The following is a 17,572-nucleotide window of genomic DNA, read 5'->3' as shown; positions in this document are numbered from 1 at the left end:
AGTCTTTAGTATTTGATTTAGTCTGCAGTCATGTCAAACAGCTACATGGCAATTTTCGCTCAATAGCCGAGCGTCAATGGAATCAAATAAGGGCTTTTTAAAACCTCACTGTTGAAAATATTCCTGCATACATTTATATACAACACATACACAAAGTATTTCTACAGCTGCAAAACTTTATTGCACATCCACAAACTTGAATTCGTGAGAACTTTTCAGTCAGATGCGTGAGTGTAGTTTTTTTTTTACATGCACACAAAAGTTGATATACAACAAATATTTTTTTGAACATTATTTCAGAAGCTCAAAATATGTCTGACTCTTATTTAGCTTATTGGAATTCACATTCTTCATTCTTTTCAATGACATTTGCAACTCTTCCTCCAGATACTTCATACACATAGCCAACAATTCAGTTTAGTTATCCCACTGCATAACAAGTTACAGTTCAAAAATACATTTAACATTAGATTAGAATTCAGGATTTTTATTAAATGTGTTTTGCATCTTTCTAAAATCTGCTAAAGTTAATATCAGACAGGGCGTGGGAATGCAGGTACTCTCCAGATGACAAAGGCACAGAACCGAAGATATCAAACAGTTTAAATCAAATGAACTAAGCCAACCATCAACAGAGTTTACAGAAATCCACTCATTAAAACACCAACACAGAATAGGACACAATATCGGCTTATATGTCTTAAGACAAGATTTGACACAATAAATATATTTTATATTTGCACAAACCCACACCTTATTATGTGATATGTTCACATGGAGAGGTAATGTGATTGAATATGTATGTCATACATTAAGAGCTACTATGAGATCAAATATCAGTTTTATTGCCACTGTCTCATCTTGCGGTCGAGCTTCGATAAACTTTAAGATAAAAAGAGTGAGAAAAATATATAGCATTTAGTAAAACTCGTCTAATTTGACAAAGATTTGTAAAATAAAACATTCAGAAAAATTAATCTTAACAAATCAGAAAAATGCATGTAAGAGCATGGGCTTAATACACACATTAACTTGTATTTGAATATCCAGTCAAACTGGAAATGATACATCAGAAACCTGATATTTTTGTATATTATATATGGATATAGTTTTTTTTTACAAAACATTATGCTGACGTTCATAATAAAATCACTTAGATTCAACGTTTCACTTTTCCAAGTAAGAAAATATAACCATGTTATACTTTAAACAATATGTTGTTTTGGTGTTCCATGTAAAAGCCGGAAAACAACATTCTCATGATATGTTAAATCATCGTTCACAGCATACTGCAGAGTGTTGAGTATTTGTTGGCACGTCCACAAAATTTGACATTTACTGGAAAATGTCATATACTGAGAATATTTCTTGCGATGACCACTATACAAATTGCATAATTATTTAAATACGTACATCGGGATTCAAGATTGGACCTCACACACATAGCACACACATTTAGTTCAGGTGTAATGTTCATGCAGGTGTGTTTGTGTGAAGTTACTTGTCTGCTATAAATATTACAGTTTAATTTGAACCCTACGCGTATTGTGATTGGTTTTTACTAAGGGCTGCTTGTCCAGGGTACACAGCTTTTCACTTTGGTGCCTTGGATTCAAAGTTATTTGAAATATGTAACATTTGAAGTATCACAGGCAGATGGAGACATGTTTCACAAGTTGCAGGGGTTTACGGTTCATCCTGGGAATCTTTGCATAAACACCCACGTCCACTCACGTCTGACATTTCAGGGATTTGATGTTTGCCTTCGGTGTCATGACTTTAATTTGTACTTCATTGTTTACCGCCATCTTAAACTGACGGCTCAAAACCTTTCAGCTCGGTACGCAGCTGTGTGACTTACAGAGGAATCCCCAGCTGCTCCGCTGAGAGGTCTCACTCTGAGCGTAAAAAACATCCTTGAATTATGCCACAGGATTTTTCTGCAGAAGGGCTGACTGGAGCACACAGCATGTGGTTAAGGGTCGTTGTCTCTTTTCAACAGTTTTTTTAATTCATGGGTTCTTTGTACTTGGGCAATGCACTTCTCTTCTTTTGATGCTTTTGCTTTTTTTTTTACATCGATATATGCTTTACAAAATATTTTTCTAAAGTGACAAATCAGTGCACTCTGACAGATTTGTGTGATGTCACATGTGTAGTCCTAAAGCTGTATATAACTACACTACATGCAGTTCATCCTGGACTAGCTAGTGGCTCTGTGAGTACTCGGCTATAACAGCTTACACTGACAATGCTAACATGTTGATGTTGAGCAGGTATAAGCATTGTACAAGCACAAAAGACAAAGTACAGATATGGGAATGTTTTTTTGGTTGCACCGGTATTTAGTCACAGTTTTGGACAAATAAAAAATACACACACACACACACACACGCTTGTACTTTTATCTTAGTGAGGACCCTCATTGGCATAATGCTTTCCCTAACCCTCTACCCAACTAAATGCTTTTGTGTGGGAGGTGGCCAAAATGTGCAGGGTTGAAGGTCCTAACTTGTCCTCACAAAGATATCTGTACACACACACACACACACACTCACACACACACAGACACACACACACACACACACACACACACACACACAAAATATAGCAACACTGCATTGTGTTTTAAGCAAGTGATTTAAAACAACAACATGTATCCCATCGCTACCCTTGTATTGCTTTAGCACTGTAACCTTTATTAGGCGCATTCCAAATCGCATTGAGCTCTAATCCATAACATTGGTTGTTTTAGAGATATTAGACACAGCAGACAGCTATCACTACAGCACATACTGTACATGGACGTGTTCTACAGTCTGCTTCACTATCTAATTCATTACAAACATCAGAGATCTGAGTCTGACTGCTTTAGGGTACTAACCAGCCCTTGAAATGTGTTTCTTTTTTTTGTTTCACCATGTTGTGGTCACACAGAATCACTGCATGACATCAAGTAATCCGTTGTGGAGAGAAGCTGTTGAAGCGTCGTCGCGGCCGTCGAAAGCACTGAAACAAAACCAGTAAGAGAAACGTATTTGGGTTAAGATTAGCGTTTTCAGTCCAACCTTATTGAAATCAGCGGCACATTCACTTCATCCCTCTGCGGAGCATCTGATTGGCTGCGATGAGCATAACGCTGATGATGAAAGCGATGGCGAAGGCACAAATCAGGCTTTTGCGCACACATGTGTGTTTTTCCTGTTGCGTTGGGCTTGCTGTGGAGAAAAGAATGTAGAAACAAGAAATATTAGCCAATGTCCTAATGTCAGATCGACAATGTGTGAAATAAAATCCTTCAAATGCAGCGTACTGTCGATGTCCACGTGGGACTCTGGGCTGTTCAGGTGGCTCTCCTCAGTGATGATGATGTTCTCGATGTCCTTCATAGTGAGGTGGTCACGAAAGGTGTCGTACAGAAGTCTCTTCAGCTCGTCCACTGTCAGTTTCTGCATGTCGCACTGGGAGGAGGGAAAAAAGGTTTAATTAACGCAGGAGAAAAAAAAACAACAACTTCCGTCTCAATTTCCCAAAGTGACGCACGCGAGCTGCAGATCCGCTATAAATATTGTTGGCTCCCGGTCATGAGGGCTTGTTAGAGAGTGCAAGTATTCACTGGGCGGTTCCGTCAAAACAGACAATAATTTCCATCGAAGCCAGACACCGCAATAAATTATTTCATAACGCAACTGGATGGAAGGCACGGAGATACTGCAGGTGGTGCAAGGTGTTGTCTGAGAATATGATGCTGCAAAACATTATTGATGTTGAAATGATTGGATCCTACTTCAGTCATTTTCCTATCACTTATCCTTTAAGGGTTAATGGGGGGGGGGAATCAATCCTATTAGACACTGGTCCAGAGTACAGATCACAGCTCATCACAGGGCCGATATGCAGACACAGTGAAGCTCTCATTCACACCTATGGACAGTTTAGAGTCTCCAGTTAACCCAATCTCCATGTTTCGAAACTGTTGCTTTGAGGTGAGAGCAGCTAACCACTGTACCACCATGCCCATGAAATCAAAACACATGGCTCTTTATTGAAAAATCAAACATTAAAACTTCTGTAAAACGTCCTAAAGAGAAGAAAGAAGTTGTATTACGCTGATAGGGGAGAAGGTGAAGGCTTTGATTAGACCTGACTGATGAGGCTGCTGATGGTTTACCTTCCAAAACACTGAGTCAAAGTCGGCCCCGTGGAACTTGTCGGGCATTCCAGCAGAGGAGATTTTAGGTCCGAGTAAAGTGACAAATTCCTCAAAGCCGACCTGGCCGTCACCTGGTGAGACAGAAAAGCCCACGGACATCTCACTGCAGGGTTTTATGCAGCAGCCTGAACACTCATGATCTGACCCAGAGAGAGAAACGTACCATCCATGTCCAGTCTTTGGATGATGACCTCCAGCTCCACCTCATTGGGCATGTAGCCCAGTGAGCGCATGGCCGTCCCCAGCTCCTGCTTCGAGATAAAGCCGTTCCCATCCCGGTCGAATACCTTGAACGCCTCGCGAATCTCTGTTGGAAGAAGGAGGGCGATGATTGAGTGAGAAGTTTAGAGAAAGTGGAGATGCACGGAACAGCAAACAGGCGAATACAGATTTATCACTTTCCCACTGAGAGCAACAGCTGGCTTAGTTGAAGGAGTTGATTTATAATGTGTGTTTGAAGTGTTTATTGCAAAAGTAAAGAGTATTGTAAAGTTTATAAATGTGTTAAGAAAGTAAGGCTGGCTCATAGTTATTGCTGTTTCTTAGATATTATCGGGGTATTCTTCCTTTTGAGAAAGGAGGAGCATATTTTAATATATTTTTGTGTTTGAAGAGGGGAAATTGATAGAATACCAGAAGTTTCAAAGTATTGCAGTGGCACAGAGAGTCCTATTAAAAAGTCCGGGAATATTTTGCATTTTCGTATGCTCCCACTAATAATTTGATCCTGACATTGTCTGAGCAGCCAAATCTGGATTTACTCCAGTTTATTCCTGTACCGTTTCTCCCCAGGGAGTTATCCACATCATTGCACTTGTTTTGGTCTCCTGCTCTTTTTCATAACAACAGTTTTAGCACTTTGCTAAAGGTCAAAAGAGTTAATCTAAAATAGCAGTTTTTAAAGTTGAATGGAAAAATGAGTATGGACGGGTACTTACACAAGTAAGTTTGTAGTTTTCTCTGTTATATACACAAAACTGAGACTTAAGTTTCCCAAAATTGTTTTTTAATTTGCTCTAATCCGGCCTTCCCTCCATGGACACAAGTTTTTATCAATTTACACAGAAAAACATATTACAGTATTAAAGTGCACACATTGATACACTCAACCCAAATGAAACAGTCTAAAGAAAATAATGCATGAGATAGTGAATATGATGGAATTCTCCAGCACCATAAAAAGAGAGATGAAATACTGTAGTTGAGTGTTTCAGCACCACGGATAGAGACAAGGATACGCTGGTTGTAAATAGACGCATCGGTTGTACATTTAGTTTCAAATAAAATAATTGATAGTACTTTAATACTATAATTTGAGTGGGTTTACATCAATAATTACAGAACTGTGTGAGAGACAGTCCCTTAAAACACGTAGTTCCCAAGCTCCTAGGCTTCAAAATTAATTGGATGCTTGGACACAAATCTTTCCTTGACCCGACTTATTATATCAATATTGTATAAATGTTTTTTTCTACGCTAAGATTATAAAAGAGAAAATTCCTTGATCAGTATAGTTGTAAACTAACAGGCACCTTCAGATCTAACAGCCCTGACCACAACTCAGTTGGTAGCGACAGACGTCGGTGCACAGGTTCATGTGTTTATAATTAACTCCGACTTTTGGTAAATAATCCATAAACATCACCATTTGGCTGCCGTCCTCGTCATGCATCACTGGATTCTGTTTGAAGTCGGGGAAAAGCAGTGGCACATCAAAGACTGAATGTTGGTGGCTCTTTTTGATGAAGATCCTCAAATATACAAAACCCCTCCATGATTTCTCAAGGAGCTGGAACGATATGTATATATGTATCGAAGAAGAGTCAGGACGAAGAGGCAGATCAGGAGGATAACGTAGTATGACCTTGGTTGCCACCCGCCAATAAACCGAACAAAGAATAAGAAGATGCTCTCTCAGTAGTCAAGTGATGTAAGATTTCTGAGTTGAAAGGCGGCTGAGCAGGTGCTCACGCGATGTAAATCAATACATGAGCAATATTTGCCTGTTATACTTGAAGCAGTGATGGAAAAGTGAAAACCTGAATTAAATTAAACGGTAATCAACAGAATAAACATTAAAATAACCGCTCACTCCTCCTTGTGCTGAAGTCTTTGTAGGCTCACACATTCAGTCATTAATTCTCACCATCTCTTTCTTCAATTATAATTTATTTTAAAATTAAACAGCTTGTAAGAACTTTGTTTGAACCTCATGCATTGAAAGCATGAAATTATACTAAGTGCTTCTACAATGGAGAGAAGCACCTTGCATGCGAGAACACGATTGGGCGAGCACCCCCTGAGATTTGCATGCAGCCTTGCAAGCTGACGGGCACCGGTCCTCCATCTTGCATGCACGAACTTTACAAGTGATTTGTCATCGGTGGCCGTCTATGCACAGACAATAGGAAACTGCTGAGGTGCATAAATTGAGCTCCTCCTCGACATGTGACATTGTCTGAACTGTACCTTGACACACCAGACACAGCGTATTTGTCTAAATTACAGCCGGCGTGCAACAGGCTCAGGCCCCGCTATCTTCCTCGAGCACCGGTGTCAGTGTCGCGACCTCCGGTGCCCGTGACAAATAATGAATTTCTCCGACCCAGCCGAGAAGTGTCCGGACTACTGATTATCTCATACAAGAGTGAATATTGGAAACGTGTACGGACGCATCCACAGTACACAACTACGTCTCCTCTGTGAAGAAAGAGTTACTATGATCTTATGTTTATCGTCTGGTTCAGGAAGAAAAGAATAACCAAACATTTTTTAAATTCCAAAGAACAGAATCTGCTTGGATTGAAGTCCAAAATACAAACAAATGTCCATTCTCCCTTTTGTTATTTTAAAATATGGAGGACTGAATAAAACCCACTTTTTCTGGCAAAATGCTCTCCGGAAATTCTAAGAAACAGACCCATGGTGTAACCAATGATACGTCCTCACTTATAAGGACAACAAATATATTCCCATAGCAAAACAAATGTGATTCACTCCAGCTACAGTCCCTGTCAGATACAGATCTAATGCTGACAGCACCGTTTATTGAAAGCTGGTTTATGGATGGTCCAAACGCATCGAGTCGTGAGTGTGGCTGCCTCGGTTCAAACCGATGAATAATCTTTTCTATTTCTGACAATGTGCAGACTTCGCATCCTCAAAACAGGAGCTGCAGCATCTCAAACAGGATCCTGGGGACCACAGAAGGAATATTTGCATTTTATTGCTTGTAACATCGCAGCACAAGTAAATTCCTATGTTTTGATGTTGTCTTTCTTATTTGGGTCGCTCTCTTCCTACCACCCATGCTTCTCATGCAGGCGGAGCTTTCTGGTGTACGCTCTCTACGTCAGAGGACTGGGTCACTTGAGGCAACAAGGAGAATAGCAAATTTCATTAAATTGAGCGGCGGTTGTATTTTACGGAAACAAAGGTGATATCACCACTTCATCAGATTTTGCCTCGCAAGAACAAAATGAAATATTGACTGACAATTTCACGGTTGGACCAACGGCTGCCGAAGTAATTATGCCGCTGATTGTATCCTTGAGAGGACGATTGATGTTTATTTATTCTTCGGCGTGGAACTGTTTGTTATTTGACCCACAGTTGGATTATCACCTTTGTCCTTCAGTCAACATCTCAGTAAATCACGCAGTACCTCACCCTCATCCCTCGCCTTTGAGGAGATGCACTTTAAGAAGCCTGTGCACACTTTGTAATACGGATTTGTCTCCAAACTCCAGATCTGAACCCAGCACTTAAAAGTCTGCTGACCTTCCATGTGACCCGGATCAGAGGATGAGGAGCAGCGGATCCTCCCGACTGTTTCGGACCCACTGATGGATCCCGCTGGTCCTTGGTGGAGCTGAAAACTGCCATGAACCGAAAGTCTGCTGCCAAGAAGCCGCTGCACCCTGGCAGAGTGTCAGTGCCTCTGGCAGAAGGGCCACCGTCTCCTCTCAATGACAAGGGAAATCCCAAATAAAGGGTTAGAGATAGAGGAGATCGTGTGAAAGAGGAGGATTGATATTACATTTTTGATTAAAAATCATACAACCAGATATTCATGTTTGAGCTAAACAAAGGAGGAATTAATTATAACTTATGTGGGAGATATTATTCCTTTTCTATGGAAGCAAGATTTATTTTCCGAAGAGTCTGCAACATCTGTGGTATAATAAATAATCCAATACCCAGGAGGTTGTTGGTTCGATCTCTGGCTCCCTTAGTCTGCATGTCAAAGTGTCCTTGAGAAATACATTTTTTTCAGAGTGGTCAATAATACTAGAGTAAATCATATTTATCATGTGTTAAAATGTATTTTTGAAAAACACCTTTTGTGACAAACCCTGTTATAAACAACATTTGGTTCCTTTCCAAGTGCAGCTGAGAGGATTTGTTTCAAGAATGCAGAGCGGGTATTGCATTGATCTACCACTTGTTTGTAAAATAGAGTGAAGGAGAAAGTACTCAAACATTTTACTCAGTAAAAGTACAAATAAATAGAAAATGCAATCTATTATAAAAATGCAGTGGAGTAGAAAGTACAGATATTTGCTGATATGTGTAATTGAGTGAAAAGTACCTGTAAATAATTCTACTAAAGAAAAGTGCAGATACAGGAAAAATAAATAATAATAGTAAAAAAACTTCATTACATCCCACACCTGGTAAAATCACACAGACTGTAATATCACCAACAAGTCACACCAACACCGCAGTGTTTATCTCCTTATGAGTATCACATGTTGAGAAAACCCATGTTTCCATGATTTCTATGCACAAGAGATTAGTTACTTTCATGTAAATTCCTCGACCCAATAAATGAACTTATAGAACGACCAGTTGACTTTGCTCTTTTTCAACAATAATCTCCTCCACTATGAACCAGGAACCAAACAACTGGATCCTTGAAGAAAAGGCATCCACCCTGTTTACCACCACTGCGAGCTCCCCACCGTGACTGTCCAGCTTTACTGCCAAACCCCTCTGCCCCTCCAGTCATGATCATGACTTTGCACAGGAAACTGTAACAGAGTCAACACAGCAGGCGGCAGATGAAGAGGTCGCTCCGCTCTGCGGGAAGTGAAGTGAAGAGAATCGAATAACAACAAGCTGTAGTCCTCAGTCTCCAAAGTTTCTCTAAGTCCACAGAACTTGAGAAGCTTGTCACGACCGGGTTTGTTTCACAGCTCTGACAGATTTCAGATCAGTGCATCATCCAACAGACAGCTCAGTCACATTCACACGCACTCGTCTCTTAAGAGAGAGGCAGGATCGTAAAAGGTACTTGGCACATTCTGTGTCCGGGGAGAAATTTGTAGATGTTCCAGTCGACGCCCTCACAGGGGTCTTTCCTTCCCTACTGGTCATGAGTGGATGGGAACATTCAGGTCACAAGGAACACATCTGACACAGGAACTTGCTTAATAGGGATTTGTAGGTTTGTCACCTGCTAGCTTTAAGTTTAATTTTTTTAATCTAATTTAAATTACTGCTCCATAAGTTGCTAGAGTCTCCAACCTTTTGAATGTGCCATTTAAATGACAGGATCTGCACACACACAATAACCACACACATCTATTCAAAGTAGTTCATAGTTTCAGTGTCTGTCACTAATATGTAACTGAATTAGTCAAAATTTAAATATGATGAACATGATACTTTATAGTCCATGTGGAGACTCCTATTATCACACACACATGCACTCTCACACACACACACACACACACACACACAGACACACACAAACACAAAAGCAATCCAAAATCAATCTACACATTTACACTTCATCTCTACCTTTCTTTGCCGCAGGAGATTTACAGTTGTTATATTCTAACACACACACACACACACACACACACACACACACACACACACACACACACACACACACAAACAGAGGCTCATCTTAAATTACGTGACACCATTATTTGGGAAAGAACTATTAAGAATTATTACCATTATGAATTAGATCAGGACTTTATATTGCAGCTGCCTGTTTTGCAGGAATAACTCATATGACTTCATGCTCGTATAAACGGATCAGATATAATTGTTTCTCTGGCTTTTATTGTTTGATTATAATGAAATGTATCCTCTTCACCCTCATACACTGCTTTCTCCTCGTTTTACAAGATATATTAATGGTTTCTTTGAAAACAAACATGTGGCGATAACATAACCGAAGTTTTCTGATGAGAATACGATCAATTCTCCAATGAAACAGGACGAGATACATCCCTCAGACTTCAGTGATGCACTTTACCCCCCTCAGACAGTAAAGCGCATTAAGTCGAGTCTTTGTAGAACATTACCTGAAGGGGTTCTCACATCTAAGGGAGACTCCAGGGTAGAAGTGGCATGAATTTTGTATATTCATAAATATTCATCTGCACCAGTTTCATCAGTTAACATTTGCTTTGTGTCCTGACTCAGCGCGATGATGTAAATAAAATATGCCGGATGTGGAAGGGAGGACCAGGGTACAATAAAAAGACACAGTCTCATAATGAACGTCTTCTCATAACGTTAAACAATGTTATCTGAAACTGTGAATCTGTCCTGGGCGGCTACAGCGGTAATGAGCAGGGATTTGTCTTTGGCCACAGAGGAAGACGCATCAAACAAACCACGGGCAAAGATAACGGAGTGTCGGAGGTATGGAGAAGACTTTGTTTTTCTTTTTGTTACCTTTCTTTTGTCGGTTTGCTCAAAATCAAAGACGAACAAGCGAATATTCAGCATTTATATTCACTGAACTCAACTGGGCGACTGTGGCCCTTTCAATGGAACAGCGCATCCAACCATTGCAAATCTGGCCTGACAACTATTCCTCTGTTTGTGTGCAGAATATATTTGCAGTTATAGATCCCCAACACACACACACACACACACACAACTGCTACAATACTGCTGCAGGAACCTGCTCCGTGTTTTTAAGCCATAAAGACGACAGCTACAAAGTGGAAGCCGGTGCACACTCCACTATAATGCCTGGTTTCTGGGGGATTCTCCTGCTGGCTATGATCCACAAACACTGCTCACATCCTCTGTCAGGGATGCACCGAGGATGTGATACAAGCTCGCAGCGACCGCCAAGAGTGCAACTGCCAGGAAGACGCGCCTGTCGAGCCATAAACCACCAGTCTTATCAGCTTCAGCATGTGGGCAGTTAGAGAGTCTGCCAGTTCATTGTAAATTCATTTGTAATGCTAAAAAGGTGAGATTGACTTTTGACGACGTGAATGAAAATGAAATGAAACGGCAGGAAAATAATCTCAAATATTAGTTCGGCTTTATTTCGGACTCGTGCATGGGTCGATATCAGCATAAAAATCGAATTAGTATAGAATAAATTAGAAAATGCACATTACATTAAAGATCTAATCAGGGACATTTTGAATGATTGTAATTTCAAATTTAACGTCATTGACTGTACAGAAGATGGACGACATGACAGCTCCTCAATAAGGGATCGATTCTGCAGTGAAGTGGTTTTCTGGTAAGTTTGGATTAAATCAATTATTTAAAGTGTCCTTAGAACGGTGTGAAGAGCCGTGATTGACAGCTGAGACAAGTGCGTCGTGTTAAATCGAGATTGATGTCTTTCATTTCATACAAAGCGTAGAGATATATATCATCACATGATCATGCATCACATTTCAGAGGGGACTCCACAAAGGTGATGGACAGATCTCAGTGCTTGTAAGTCAAAGCATCATGGCCGTATTCGGTAATCCCAGTCATTCATGCTTAATGGGCTGAACTTGGCTGTGGACCTTGGTATTAATACGGCCGCTCCTGACACTGGGAGGCACTTGGCACAGCGATACGTCCACATAGACGTTCACCAAACTCACTGGGTCGAACTCTTTCACACAGGTTGACTATACGCACATAAACGTTTAATGGATGTGCTGGCAGGAATAATGTGGCGACTGCTGCCATTGACATAAACAGTGTGAATGGCTGAGGTGGCGTCGGTGTGGAGGTAATTTGTGATGGATGGTCCCTGCCACAGAAACACGGAGAAATAAGAGATAGAGCCAGAGCTAAACGTTTGAAAGACTGTTTCACAACCAATCAGGTTTGGAATGAGAAGCATATTAAGTCCACACGCTTTAGATGAAGCAGGAGAAGAGCAGGCTATACAGCAGTACCGGTTTGAATACATATGAGGGTTTAAGACAACTGCATGATACAAGGGCAAAGAAGCCTCGCCACTGACCCGCCTGCTATAAGCAACCATCTGTTCAAAAAACACCCCCTGGAAGCAGATCCATTAGGAGCATGAGGTACTTAATAACTCTGCCTACACCTCGCCCTCTATAAACAATGTCTTCCCCCATTCACTGCAAGCTTCTGTCGTCCAGTTAGCACTGGGAATATAACGATGAGTTAGCAGCTGATGTCCAGTTTGGATCGCACTGTCAATAGATCAAATTAAAATCTTTATTAAACGTCAGATTGTGTTGTGCTGTGTTTGTCAGTGTGGACTTCAGAATAAAAGTCCAGATGTCCGTGCAACAATGTCAATATGAAAATTTGACATGGCTCATGTTTCCTTTTTCTTTACTCATACAAACAAGTAAAAACAATATTCTATTTCCTATTATTGTTTTTCTGTAATATCTATGGGCTTGTTGAGGGTATAGATGTTTGGCTCTTTGAATCAGTTGTATCAGTATTTTTTCTTTTGGTGGAGGGATGAAACTCATCCTACAGTAAATTTGGTGTTTGGTGTTTTTATTGTCTTTGCTCCTTTCTCTTAACTTGTATTCCCTTCCTGATTAATTCTCAAAAAACTCCATCCTAATGTCATTTTTACAGCCACTTTCCAAAGCTTAATGTGTTGCAGTTCAGTAATGTGTTTATAATCTATTTCTCAGAGGGGTATATATATATATGTGTGTTTATATATATATATTTAAATATACATAAATGAGCTTCTGCCCCGAGGTAATTAAGTATTTTGTGGATGAAACCATTTGTATAGGTTGATTTTCAGACCTCTCTGGAGAGCCAGTGGACTGCAGCAGACAAACAATGTGCGTTCAAACGGCCCTGCAGCTCCCGCACTGCGTGTTAAGGTGGAGCGGCCGGGCTGTAAAGGGGGAGACGACCTGCACGTGGGAGGTTGCTGATCCAAACCCTCAGTCTGGTTGCAGATCTGTAAATGAAAACTTGTTCAGTAAACCTGCGTGGGCGGAGCTGCTGGGTGCGAAAAACAAGGTAGAGCGGTGTTCACCCTGCAGAGGTGCGAGGCCATGTAATTGTAGCAGTGAATTATGTGCTCTGCGAGTCGTCCCTGGATAAATACAGTCACGCTCGGATGCTCTGTCACACTACGTCCTGAATATCTAATGCAACTCAATTAGCGAGCTACAGTCTTTGACTCCTTCATTACCCGAAAAAAGCTCTCTCATCATTGACTACGCAACTTCTCCTGCAACACAACAGCACCCTTGTCATTTCGCTCTTGCTCTAATTCTAATTCTTTCCCACCGCCAACCTTTTTTTAATTAAATTTATGCCGTCATAGCGTTTTCAATGTCAAACAAGTGGCTCAAAGCAAGGGCAGGCAGCCACTTGTGGGCCCGGGCAACCTACGGACAGATAAAGGGGAAATGGAATTCCCTTCTCATAAAAAGATTTTCTTGATATCGAATCTGATCGAGTTATCTCTTTATTCTAGTCTGCCTGGCTTTGTTCCAAATCACAGCCAGCTGCGCTCTCATCGTGGAGCCCGTTCGCCAAAACGAGACGTCCAATCTCAACGGCTGTGCACCACGTTTACAACGGCAAGATTGATTTTAATGCTCCCATGAATCTTTTATGTGGTTTAAGTGCGGCGCTGTGTCTTAGATGGGTCCTTTCTTTTTTTATTAATTAATATCAAGATACGATTCAAGTCTGGAAATGAATCAATCTTCCATCTTAATAACTGCTTTTTATCTTGGCATTGATTTTCCTGAAGAGGTATTGTTCAACTGCTTCTTATCAAACTGACGTTCATCACAGTCGTTTTTCTCCATTTGAGGCTGTTCTTTTTTGTAGGACCAATTTGAAGCCTCGTCTTTCTGAAACAAATCACCTACAGGGAGGGACACCAGGTGAAATCAGGTCTCACAGGTGCCATATTACAGCTTTATGTTCGTTCTGTCTAAAAGCACAAAGTTAAGACAACGTGTCATGCATGGGGAACCAGTAGATGCGTTTTGTTAGCTATTAGTTATTGCATTCTTTGGGAATTATGTGAAATTTTGAACTGAAATAGAAATTTAAAAATAAAACAGAGACAGGTGAAGAGATAGATCAGTGACCATAAAGCATAAAAAGCAGAATGTGCTGAATATTATGGAATATGTGAACTCTCACCATGAGGTGGAACATATGTAATTTAATACTGAAGTAGACCCATAGCCCTCAGTGCACCAAGATGTGTGGATGAGGAAAAGAAGCGCACACTGGCAGGATCTCTCCAGGGTCCTGAACCGGTTCACGAGCCGGACCTTGGATTCTGACGCTGCAAGTCACTCACAACTTGCAACCATCCAACCACCCGACGAACCATCCATCCAACCATCCATCTAACCAATCAACAAACCAACCAGCCGACCAACTGACCCACCATCCATCCGATAGACCGAGAATCCAACAGACGTAACATCCATCCAACTGTCCATCCAACCGACAAAGACTCACCTTCCACCTCATCCTCAGGCAGGATTACAGGAGTCCGGTAGGTGAGGATGTCTGGAATAGTGCAAAGTCCCTTGTACATGAACCTGGTGGTCACAGCACGCACTGGCATTTCTGCGAGGGGAAACCAACAACTGTGTGGCGATCTTCATATAGCCAGGCTCTCCAGAGTTTGAAGCAGAGACGCTTTGCTACTGTCCTCGATTTAAAAGAAGAGTTCGAGCTCAAACACGGATAAACACTCTTCACCCCCTCGTCGCGTGTTATGATATCGTCCAAAAAAAGAAAAGAAGATCTCCTTCGTGTTTGATCAACAGTGAATATTGTGAATCGCCTCTGGTTTTCAATGCATAGCCTGCAGCAGCGTACAGGGAGCAGGACGTGAAGTGAACAAGCGATCTTATAAAAATGACATCTTAAAAACTTTTTGCTCTCGTGCAGCCTGATGCGCAGAGCTCCACTCTGTCGGTGATGATGTCTTCACTGACCCGTTACGCCTCGATTAGCTCGTATATAAAAAATCTTAATCCCACGAGGTAAACAGAAAATAACGGTAAAAATAATTTAAATATATTAGATGAAGTAAAAATATATTTGCAACAAATCGATGATTGATTCCTACTGCCAGTCTTGCGCTGTCGAACGGTCGATTCCCGATCTTCTCTGCATCACTTTTCTATCACGTTTCGGCATCTTCTTAAAAAAAAATAGAAAAGAGAGAATCGATGAAAAGGAAAATGAAGCAGCAGCGCGCAGGAGCTGATTCTATCCAGAGAGAGAAAGAGAGCGAGAGAGAAAATTCTATGTGGAGATTTTAGTGGGATTTTTCCTTGAGAGCAGATTGAAGGGATTCCTAGATGACCCCCCCCCCTTCTCATCTGATACAGACGGCACGCTGCAGGAGACACTGATGTTCTCTCTCTCTCTAACACACACCTCTCTCTCTCTCTCTCTCTCTCTCTCTCACTCACTCACTCACTCCCTCTCTCTCTCTCACACACACACACACAAACACACACACACACACACACACACACACACACACACTTACACACTTACACACATACTCAAAACCTGTAATGAGATTTTCTCCAAGTCAAAAGCCTGTTGGATCATAATACAGAGAGTCGGCTGGCAGCGTTTAATGCCGCAGGAAAGTGTGAATGCAGCAACAGGTGATGCTCTTGAGCCAAGTTACTTATCTGTTTTGGCGACTGTGGCTCAGGAGGTAGAGCGGGTTGTCCTCTAACCAAAGGTTGGCAGTATGATCCCAAGTGTCCTTGGGCAAGACACTGAACCCCCAGTGGCCCCCGACAGTGCAGACAGAGCATGCATGGCGTGTGGTAGAGAAGGTGCTGCACGTAGATGCACTGTATGAATGGGTGTGAATGGATGGATGGAAAAAAGGGTAGTGTAAAGCACTTTTAGTGGTCATCATATGGATACAGACCATTTCAATTTTCGGCTTTTAGTTTGGCCTCAATATTGACAGTAGACAACCACATTTGGATGTCTGAAACTAAATTAACTTAAGCCTAGGGCTAGTTCATTTGGAGCATTAACGGTTCACGAGCAAACAAAAATTCAATCAAATGCAGAATATAAAATTGAATTTGTGGATTTGAGATGTTGACTCATCAGCGACAACCCACCAACAAAGACAAGATCAAAGCTAAGCTGATCATTTTTTGGGGCTATATTTACGGTATATGGTGCTTTAGAGCCATTTGGGCGTCAGCATCGTGGTCTTTTATAATGGCTTCATATTTACCCTGCGGACACAAGTGTCAATCTTCTCATCCATTTCTCTACAAGAAAGTCAATAAGCATATTTCGCAAAAATGTCAATCAATTCCTTTAATACAGTATTGATGCCGGGACTTATTAATGTGAAGAAATGACCTGAACTACTCAGAGGAGTTGGAATGCAGCACACAACCCAGAGCAAACTAGCTTGTTGCTCACTCATCCCTGCAGGCAGGATTTCCCAGGGGAACGATGCAGTTTTCTTTTCTTCCATGACTCTCGTTAAGGCCACAGATTTATTGTAGATATGAGACAAAAATGTCTTTCAAAAAAGTGACTGTGGCTTAGAGGATAAATCTGAATTTGCTCATCACAAATATCCCGAGGAGCGAGTGAGACAAGAGAGAGAGCTACAGACTGCAGACTTTATTTAAACCCCAAAACAAAGCAGCAGCACACACCCTCAGGTTTGTGTTTCCACGACTCCGAGGCTGAAATGGGATGTGTGTTCACTGCGGTGCATCCGAATCAACAACACAGTCAACCCCTCTGAAAACACAAACATTCCCCAATTCCCCCAGAAGACTCCCCTTGCATCTCGCATAATGATTCCCCCCCGCTTTGGTATCTCTCCACCCTGGTACACGTCAGATAAGTGTGTGACGAGGGCTGAGAGCGCTGCATGTGGTTCCACCGGTTGGTTCTTCGAAGGGTTTACGGGACTGACAGGTCTATTCCCCTCTGAATGTGAGGGAATTGTCTCTTTCTGCCACACCTGAGCCCCCCCGCTGGCTCCGTGCTCACACAGGCACACTACTTAAAACCTGAATGGCAGGCTTTGTTCTTTCTCTTCGGCAGTATGATGGCATTGTGATGACTCAGATTCTAAGACTTTAATCATTT

The 17,572-nt window shown here is 41.4% G+C and overlaps 1 protein-coding gene across 1 annotated transcript; it reads right to left on the bottom strand.

Annotated features, from left to right (window-relative positions):
• Positions 1-156: 156 nt before the first annotated feature.
• On the bottom strand, positions 157-15,704 carry cabp7b (calcium binding protein 7b). Its single transcript, XM_062412326.1, has 5 exons — positions 14,927-15,704; positions 4,377-4,520; positions 4,172-4,284; positions 3,314-3,461; positions 157-3,218 (listed from the first exon to the last, which is right to left on the bottom strand). Exons 1-5 carry the CDS (start codon positions 15,033-15,035, stop codon positions 3,091-3,093), a joined length of 642 nt encoding a protein of 213 aa, XP_062268310.1. The 5' UTR covers positions 15,036-15,704; the 3' UTR covers positions 157-3,090.
• Positions 15,705-17,572: the final 1,868 nt, after the last annotated feature.

This window comes from Platichthys flesus, chromosome 19 (assembly GCF_949316205.1).
Source record: "Platichthys flesus chromosome 19, fPlaFle2.1, whole genome shotgun sequence".
In the NCBI taxonomy this organism is placed as follows: Eukaryota; Metazoa; Chordata; class Actinopteri; order Pleuronectiformes; family Pleuronectidae; genus Platichthys; species Platichthys flesus.
Note: the sequence above shows the minus strand (reverse complement) of the source record. Positions and strands in the feature narration are given on the sequence as shown.

Excerpts from the sequence above, each read along its gene's own strand:
- cabp7b (XM_062412326.1), bottom strand. The coding sequence starts at position 15,035 with ATGCCAGTGCGTGCTGTGACCACCAGGTTCATGTACAAGGGACTTTGC. Across the intron at positions 4,521-14,926 it reads GCCTGAGGATGAGGTGGAAG|AGATTCGCGAGGCGTTCAAG; the intron begins GTGAGTCTTTGT and ends TTCTTCCAACAG. Across the intron at positions 3,462-4,171 it reads TTGACTCAGTGTTTTGGAAG|TGCGACATGCAGAAACTGAC; the intron begins GTAAACCATCAG and ends CCCTCCTCCCAG.